The sequence below is a fragment of the Vespa mandarinia genome, chromosome 12, assembly GCF_050613455.1.
Source record: "Vespa mandarinia isolate Hongniang chromosome 12, ASM5061345v1, whole genome shotgun sequence".
NCBI lineage: Eukaryota > Metazoa > Arthropoda > Insecta > Hymenoptera > Vespidae > Vespa > Vespa mandarinia.
In genome coordinates this window covers 4737501-4747500 of record NC_140821.1, presented here as the reverse complement: position 1 = coordinate 4747500, position 10000 = coordinate 4737501, and the positions used below count along the sequence as shown (strand labels likewise).

Sequence of the window (10000 nt, the reverse complement as noted above, 5' to 3'; positions counted from 1 at the left end):
ACGATCTTGCGCCTATCGAGACTGCGCTGTAATTGAATTGACATTCTCGATGTAAACTCTGTATGTTATCGAAATATAGCATTACACTTTTAAGTATACATCTTGTATTAAATATTTCTTTACTATCGAAAAGTTCTTTTTTTTTTTCTTTTCTAACTCATTTCCCTTTCAATTCCCTTTTCATTCATTCCTATCGATATTAATTATTACGTTTAGAGTTCTTTTTTTTTTTCTATTATTAAGTGACATCATATTTCAATGTACTATAAACTACGTTTGATTATTTCTTGCATTTACGATATTTCATATGATAAACTATATTTACATTTGCGTGCATCCGTCGCGTATATGTATGTGTACGTTCACTTTTATATATACGTTCATTTTTATATATATTATTTATAATATGATTCGTAATAAAATTGAAAGGTTCGAATTTTAATATTCTAATTTTATTTTATTTTATTACTTTAATCTACAACGATAAAAGTTTTATGTAATAATATATATTATATGTATACGTATATATATATATATATATATATATATATATATATATATATATATATATATATAATCGTACTTCTCGTGATATTTTTTTTTTTTTTTTTTTTTTTTTTTTTTTTTTAGATATAAATACATATTTTTTCTTTTTTTCCTCATTCACTTTATTTTTCTTCTATATGTGTATGCCATTATGATATTTATGACGTAGATATTATTCTGAAAAGTTTCGATAAGATTATGTGCAAGGCAGGACGAGTATCAATTTATTATAAAATATTACGTTATGTCTTATGCGATACAAAAGAGATGCGAATTAGTAATTAAAATCGTACGAGAAATGTAATTTTAATAAGTTCTTTTAATTAAATGTAATACTCGTTTTCTTTCTTTTTTTTTTTCTTTTTTAGAACGTGTCGTAATAACTCATCGTATAATATGACAACTGACCTTCATACGCTTCAATATGAATTATAATCTATATCTCATATCAATAATCATAAAAAGAAAAAATAAAGAACTATTATATCGCGGATTGTATCGCATTTTTTTCAATAAACCTCTACTACGATTCTTTTTGTATCTAATTGAGATAATTATCATGATATCATCAAGCAAAACATTTAAAAATAAAAAAAAAATTAATAATTCATTTCCTTCTATTATTTATTCAGAATAAATTCCGAGAAGTTTTACACAATTAATGATTGTATATTCCATTTATTTATTAATTATCTCATTCATAGAATATCTGTTGTTTTTATTATTGGCACATGTTAGAAACGTTATTATATTAAAATTTCATTAGATGCTCGATAAAGAAGATTTTCAAAAGATCTAAATGCTATTGTTATGACATAGTCAATTTTTATGATTAATTCATCAAAAAGAATATATTTATCTTTTCCAGCATTATAAATTTATATCTAGATATTTACAATGTTATTTCTTCTTGTCCTATGAAAATTAATTAATTGAAATAATTTACAAATTCAGATGTAAGAATTTTTCATAAGTAAAATTTATTTAAAAATGATAATATTTTATGATTAGATAAATGTAACATTAATTATTAAAATGCTTTTAATGAATTCAAGGAAATAAATGGTTATAATCTTATAAGTTCACAAGATGGCAGTACGATCGATAATATCTTGATTTCACCAATATAAAATTGTAACCTTTTGATATCAATAAAAAATATAACTATCAGTGATATTGTCGTTTGAGACAAATAAATTGTAGAATTAATCATATTACAAAAATTTCATTTTCGTCTTTATTGAATTAACAATTATGGAAGATACAACAGGAAAGGTAAATATGACTTCTTGTAATACAATAATTAATTTTTATTTTGATTTGTAAATATTTAAAGGTTATTATTTACTTATACCAATTATTTATTATAATCAATCAAATTTCATTAAAACTATGAATATATCGTATTTAATTAATAATATTCAAATAAAATAAATTATGTCTCGAAGATTATTAAATGCAAAGCAGCAATTGCATGGAAAGAAAAGCAACCATTATCCATTGAAGAGATTGAAGTATCACCACCAAAAGCACATGAAGTACGCATTAAAATAATAGCCACTGCTTTGTGTCATACCGATGCATATACTTTAAGTGGATTAGATTCCGAAGGTATATTTCCATGTATCCTTGGACATGAAGGTAGTGGTATCGTTGAGAGTGTTGGAGAAGGTGTAACTGAATTTAAAAAAGGTATTTATTTCGATAAACATTTAATCATACATTATACATTATAGCTCATATATTCTTTCTATATAATATGAAATGAAATATTTGCAGGTGATCATGTTATACCTCTTTACATACCGCAATGTAAAGAATGTAAGTTTTGTAAATCATCTAAAACAAATCTATGTAGTAAAATTCGTGCTACTCAAGGTAAAGGTTTAATGCCTGATAATACATCTCGTTTTACATGCAAAGGACAATCGATTGCTCATTTTATGGGTTGTTCAACATTTTCTGAATATACTGTGGTATCAGATATATCTCTTGCAAAGGTAATATTCTTTATATTTTTAATTATATTATATTAATTTTATATATGAATGTATATGATTCTATTAGGTTGGAAATTATGAAACGGGCGTTTTTGTTTAGTTTTTTTTCTCATTCAACACCCGTTTCATAGTTTCCAATATAATATAAGTATTATATTGGAAACTATGAAACGAGCGTTTTTGTTTAGTTTTTTTATCATTCAACGGCCGTTTCATAGTTTCCAACCTAATATTATTAATATTTTTTTAGATTGACAGTAATGCGCCATTGGAAAAAGTATGTTTATTAGGATGTGGTATACCTACTGGATATGGAGCTGTGCTTAATACTGCCAAAATAGAACCTGGAAGTACATGTGCCATTTGGGGTCTTGGTACTGTTGGATTAGCAGCGATATTTGGCTGCAAAACTGCTGGAGCCTCACGTATCATTGGAATAGATGTTAATTCTTCTAAATTTGAATTAGGTTCATTATATTTTTTTTTTTATACGCTTTTTATTAAAATTATCGTTTCTATTTATTTAAATAATTTATTACATTTAAGCTAAAACATTTGGATGTACCGAATTAATCAATCCTAAAGATTATGATAAACCTATTCAAGAAGTTTTGATAGAACTAACTGACGGTGGTCTTGATTATACATTTGTTTGCGTTGGAAATGTCCAAACTATGGTGAGTGTAAATTAATGTTCATAAATATTATATATTATTCAATATAATTTCTTATAACATTGTTATTATAGCGTGCTGCTTTAGAATCTTGCCATAAAGGATGGGGCATGTCTGTGATCATTGGTGTAGCTCCTGCTGGTGAAGAAATTAGTACTAGACCATTTCAGTTAGTAACTGGACGTGTGTGGACAGGTTCTGCCTTTGGTGATTGGAAATCTAAAGAAAGTGTCCCTAAGCTGGTGGACGAGTACATGTCTAAGAAATTACTTATCGATGAATTTATTACTCATAATTTACCATTTGAGAAAATTAATGAAGCTTTCGATCTCATGCACTCTGGAACTTGGTAAGTTTATAAAATATTTATCTGAAGCAATAGATAAGAGATTTTAATGACTTTATAATTAAATTTGAAATTATTTATCTTTCAGCTTAAGAGCAGTTCTCAAATATTGAAAGTAAATATACGTATATTTTCTTTTTTTTTCTTTTTCTTTATGGCTTATATATATTGAATAATAATTATTAAAAATTATTTTTCCATAAAGGTTTATAAGAATTTTATAAATACACATAATATATTTCATTAATATTTGTAGTTGAATTTTAATGGTTTTTCTATCATACCTCTCTCCTGTTACGCTTTCAAAAGAATTGTTATTAAAAGAAATAGGTATCGCCAATGAAAGATAACGAATTTCTACAACAATCTTTATTCATAAAGAATTCTTACATTCACATTTACAATACTAACCAAGTGAGATATTATTTATGGTAGCTTCGAAAAGAAGTAAAAATTCTTTACGCTTCGATTAGAGGTGCATACCTTAGAAAAATCATCATGGCAATAAGGTCATTTACGGATGATTTTTTTTTTCTTTTTTTCTTTTTTCTCTTTTCTTTTCTTTTCTCTTTTTTTTCTTTTTTTTTTTTTTCTTTTTCATTGTATATAATCAGGTATATACAATAATGCAAGACTCCAGTAAAACTATATATTCACGTTCCCTTTTACGTTAATATTAATTGATCTAGGTCGATAGTACAATAATTGAGGCGGAATGTAAGTTGCGCATAATAGCAGGAAAGAAGAGTAATTCATTAGTTCATTTTGTGGACGATAATGTCTTAATCGATCGAATGGTGTTTTTATTTATTTATAATATATGTGTCAATGTAATTGAAATTTTCTTGATTCAAGAGACAACACGACGCCATGTTCATTAAGAGACAGCAAATATTTTCAAATGTATTTGAATTTAACAAATAATCAAATCAAATACAAAGAATTATAATTATATCTTGTAGTATATTACATTTTTAATCGGTGTCATATTGCAATTGCAGATACTTTATAAGCGACAATTATAAATAAATCAATATTAATACTTAATGTGAATATAATTTATAATTTAATTATACAACCAAAGTAAATATATTTATACGAAAAATCTTGATAAGATGATAATATATAAGAGACAACTAGAGTGAAAAAAGAAGAAAAAGAAGAAGAAGAAGAAAAAGAAGAAGAAAAAAGTAAAAAGTATATAAACACTTGCTTTTTAATAAATATGGCGAGTACAGAAGTTCTCTCATTAAATTGCCCTTTAGCAGGAATGTTATATCAGTAGAGTGAAATGCTCTTCTAGGCTTTATAAACTTAATTATTACGTCCGTTTCTAAATAGGACACGTGTTTTAGTTGCATTGGCTATTTTACTACGTAAATTGCCTTCTAAAATACTAGGGGGCATATTCACAATAGTTCTCACACCGATATTTTCCTTCTACAGATAATTATATATGTTATTATATTCTATATATCTATTGGTATACAATACGTTCTTTAAGTAAAAGTTTTTTAAGTAAAAATGCTTATAATTACAGTGAATGCAGATGAATAATCACGACGTTAAATACTGCCACCCTTCTATTGTTTCCTATTGGAAATAAAATAATATTTCTCGATTGCACCACCGTTTGTCTAATGCTTCTCTTAACTGTTACATATAAGATGTATGTTCCTAAAGCATGTATTTACATTTACAATCTCACCCAAAACGTTTACAATGAAACGTAAAATAATTTATTCGAAATTACTGCTGGCGTATGCTTGTGCTCTCCTTATAAGTTACAATGTTTCTAATACACGTCGTACGATTAAACAATGTCATATTATATTAAACGGAATGATACATTTATTCCGTCATAATAAATAAGGCGTGCTAATAATATCTTTGACATTTCATCGTCGTGATTAAACCACATGATAAATATATATGTAATTAGCGAATATGAAATAGGTCGTTTTGTTTTCTTGTTACTTGCTGTTGTTACTGTTGTTACTGTAGTTACTGTTGGTTTTATTTTTGTCGTGTTCTTTCTTTTTTTCTTTTCTTTTTCTTTTTCTTTTTTTATTTTTTTTTTGTTGTTATTTGCTATTTGTTATTTGTTATTCTCTGCTTTTTTTTCTTTTTTTTCTGTAATATCTTACATTTAATTTCATAACTCAAGATGGCCACGAGAGAAAAGAAATAATCTAAGGCCTATTACGCCAGTGTTAAAAGTAAACGAAATAAAACAATAATGATACTGATAATAATATTATTAATAATAGTAATAATAATAGTAATAATAATAATAATAATAATAATAATAATAACAATAATAATAAATAAGCGGCGAGAGGACGAATATCTATTTTTATTTATTTCTTTATCGACACGTTTTATTATTATTATCATCTTTAAGATAACTAATTAAGCAAAACTATTCGCGCGTGCATCGGCTAAATATTCTTTCTTATTTTATAATAGTGCTAGATAAATTATCCCACACGACCACTATCGCCATATTTTTCTTCCCTTCGGATTTAATATTCTAACTTTCTCTCTGAGCCAACTTGATCTTCTACATTTATCTGTATTATCGTAAGTCATAGACAGTATTATTATGTTATAGACGTTATATTATTATTATTATTATTATTATTATTATTATTATTATTATTATTATTATTAATATTATTATTATTATTATTATTATTATTACTATTATTATTATTATTATTATTATTATTATTATTACTATTATTATTATTATTATTATTATTATAATGTCGTTAAGCTTGCGGTTAGAAATCATATTTATATACTTATATATATATTTATTTATATATATATATATATATATATATATATATATGTATGTATATATAGCGTGTTTTCTTTCATACTTTCTCGTCGAATGGTATCTTCCATATCTAATGCTTCTTTCGTCCTTTTTTTTTTCCTTTTTTCTTCTAACGCCCACGTTACAGTGGGAATTTATCCGGCTAACAAAATGAAGAATTGTCTTCTTTTATCGGTACTCTCACATCCTTTTTTTTCCCCCATCTTTTATCGCTCATATTCTTTATCAATTTTTTTTTTCTTCTATTTTTCTCTCCCTCTTCAACTTCGACCTTCGCATTAACAAATTCCACGATTCTATATCTACTTACAGACGAATTGTGCACGGCGATGTAATTTATTTATTTATTTATTTATTTATTTATTTATTTATTTATTTATTTATTTATTTGTTTATTTATTTATTTATTTTCTTTTTTCAAAGGATCAGATAAAGACGACACACAGATCGACGTTCCTTTTCTAATAGATTTCATTAACGTACAAGCCAATTCGCATTGCGACGATGAGAATCTACATTGTATTGTATATTGCACAAATGACGTAAGATATCTAATTCTAACTAATTGTAGTAGTATCGCATTAGAGGAAAAGGCGTTGTTGTTGTTGTTGTTGTTGTTGTTGTTGTTGTTGTTGTTGTTGTTGTTGTTATTGTTTGTTGTTTGTTGTTGTTTGTTGTATTTGCAAGAAACATGAGTTTCGTGAGGATTTAAAGGATAAGAGAGAAAGAGAGATAGACAGATAGATATATAAAATGAAAGACAAATAGTAGTAATAATAATAATAATAATGATAATAATAATAATAATAATAATAATAATAACAACAATAATAATAACAATAACAATAATAATAATAATGATAATAATCTCTTTCTACTTTTAGTGAATCATTGTCGTAGAACGAATCAAATAGCTAACAAGGTGCTTCTCTCATTGCTTTCTAATTCCATTTTGGCTCGCCTTCATTATTCAGATTATAAACTGAGCCTTTTTTCTTTTTTTTCACTTTTTCTTCTTCTCCCTCTCTCTCTCTCTCTCTCTCCCTCCGTCTCTCTTCTCTCTCTCTCTCTCTCTCTCTCTCTCGTTCTCCTTTCCTCTCTTTTTCTCTTTTAACGATGCCCTCAATCTTGAGGTCGATGGACGAATAGACGGGCAACACAATCCGCAAGAAAGGAATTACTCGTGCGATTATAAAATACTACAAACATCACGTTTTTAAGGTGTTGCTCCCTTTGCTCTGCTCCCTCCGCCTCCTCTTCATCGTTACAACATGCCGTTGTTTTTTTGCTCAGCCTACTTATTCATCTTGTTTATCTCTTTTTGTTTATCCTGGACCGATTGAATCGATATATCTAAAAATCTAATGGCTGATCGGCTGAACCTTCAAGATCCTGGGTTGAATCTGTACCACCATCTTCGTCGTCGTCGAGATCGACGCTATTCGTTTTCAAACCACCATTGCTGATCTTGTTCACGATTGTATCTAAAATATATATAATATATATATATATATGTACATAATATATCAAAATCAATATAGAGAATTTTTCTTTCCTTTTTATTTTCTTCTTCTTTTTCTTTCATATTAATTCTAATTGTGCATACTTGAAAATAATTTCAAGTTATCCATTTGGGATTACGCCACAATCCCCGAGACACTTTAAACAGCTGTCATTTATACAGAATGAATAATTTTTATTCAAAAAAAAAAAAAAAATACTGTATATTTTTCGAAGCCTCGAAAAATAATAATCAGTAAGTTTGAAAACTTGGCATTTCCAATTCTGTCATTATAAAAAAAAAAAACCATAAATCATGCAATACGGAAAATGTTTTAATTGAGCTGAAAGTTGGTCTGGGATGTTTTACAATTAACAGGCACAATTAGAATTAAATTGATTTAACGTACAAAAGATTATTAATTCAATGAAGAAATGCTTTTTGATAGATAAAATATACATATAAAAAAAAAATATATATATATATACATACATACGTGTTTATGTACATTCGTCATGTACTCACCACAATCAGGTTTTGTACCACGAGTTCTAGTACCAGCAAATTCAACGCCGTGCGGATCAACGCACCAACAAAGCCCAAGTCCTCGATGACATTGAGTGCTTCGATAATATCCTCTGGAATCACATGCCGGTGCTACTTCCAATGGCGATCGTCTACGTACTGCAGCGCAAGGTCGTTCGGCCTTTGCGAAACAACCGCACCATTCCATACCGCTCACAAAAATATCACTATAAACATAATAATTGAAAATATCCCATTAAATGTATGTATTTATATAGATACATATACACATACATACATGTAATCTACATATTTCGTTTAATTAAATCGATCGCTTTGATTTCTACATATACATATGTATGCGTATTTGTTATTATCCTTTTTTCCACGTTCAATCAAAAACATTTTCATTTAATATGCCGCCCTCTCTTTGATTTCTATCTCATTTTTTGTTTCTTTTTTTTTATCGTTCTATCGTTTTACATGCTTGAAAATTGTCGATAATTTTTAAAAAATCGATAATGAACAAATAGCCCAATCAAAATGTATTAAATACGATTATCCTGTGTTATAATTTAACAACGACTTTATATATATATATATATATATTATTAAAACGTTTTTTCAAATGTTCACGAAATTTGTATTTTCAAATAATATTAACGATTGAAATTAATAATTGAGTTAATTATTATGACGAAAATTTCACGACAATTTGTCTTGTGTATCTTTTATTATCGTAGATCATAAAAAAAAAAGTAGATACAATTTTAATATAGAAAATTTTGTCGATTAATTTTTCAATAATTTCTTTTTTTCTTTTTCTTTTTGTTAATACCCTATATTATGTGTAAACATTATTATAGATAATGTTAACGTCAATCTTCATATTTACAAGATTTCATTCCGTAATATTTACTAGATAGAAATCATCATGTGATTTGATAAAAAGAGGTATGTAATATGAAAACAAAGAAATACAATTCATTCATATAAGATTGAAAATACTTTGATAATAAATTCAAACATTATATATTTTTTTGTTATATTTTAGATCGTAGATCATAAAAAATAGATGCAAGTAAGTCTAACAGTAAGAAAAATTTTATTAGTTAATTTTTCAATATTTTCTTTTTTTTTTGTTTAATGCTCTATATAACGTAGACATCTTTAATGTTACCATCGGTCTTTATGTTTACAAGATTTTGTTTCGCAATATTTACAAGATAAAAATCATCATGTGACTTGATAAAAAGATATGTATATATATATATGTGTGTGTGTGTGTGTAACATGAAATGTGATAATATATCAGATATTATATCTATTGTTATTATATTTTGAATTATTATATTACAGTTAATTTTTCAATAATCTTATTTTTTTTTCTTTTTTCTTTTTATAGAGATATATAATTTAAACATTTTTATAGCTAATGTTACCATCAATCTTTATATTTACAAGATTTAAATTATCATGTAACTTGACAAAAAAACATATATATATATATATATATATATATATATATATATGTAATACGAAAAAATAGAAACACAATTTATT

The 10000-nt window shown here is 26.2% G+C and overlaps 2 protein-coding genes across 2 annotated transcripts in view; one reads left to right on the top strand and one right to left on the bottom strand.

Annotated features, from left to right (window-relative positions):
* The first annotated feature begins 1661 nt into the window (after positions 1 to 1661).
* Positions 1662 to 3815, top strand: Fdh (alcohol dehydrogenase class-3 Fdh). Its single transcript, XM_035883990.2, has 7 exons — positions 1662 to 1821; positions 1995 to 2238; positions 2326 to 2546; positions 2797 to 3013; positions 3093 to 3223; positions 3295 to 3569; positions 3655 to 3815. Exons 1-7 carry the CDS (start codon positions 1801 to 1803, stop codon positions 3677 to 3679), a joined length of 1134 nt encoding a protein of 377 aa, XP_035739883.1. The 5' UTR covers positions 1662 to 1800; the 3' UTR covers positions 3680 to 3815.
* A 2665-nt stretch (positions 3816 to 6480) lies between these two features.
* Cow (Proteoglycan Cow) overlaps positions 6481 to 10000 on the bottom strand; it is a 153744-nt gene continuing 150224 nt past the window's right edge. The window contains exons 9-10 of the mRNA XM_035883989.2: positions 8438 to 8664; positions 6481 to 7895 (exon numbers count right to left, since the gene is read on the bottom strand). Coding sequence (XP_035739882.1) covers positions 7765 to 7895; positions 8438 to 8664 — 358 coding nt within the window. The 3' untranslated portion in view covers positions 6481 to 7764. The remainder of the gene's footprint in view (positions 7896 to 8437; positions 8665 to 10000) is intronic.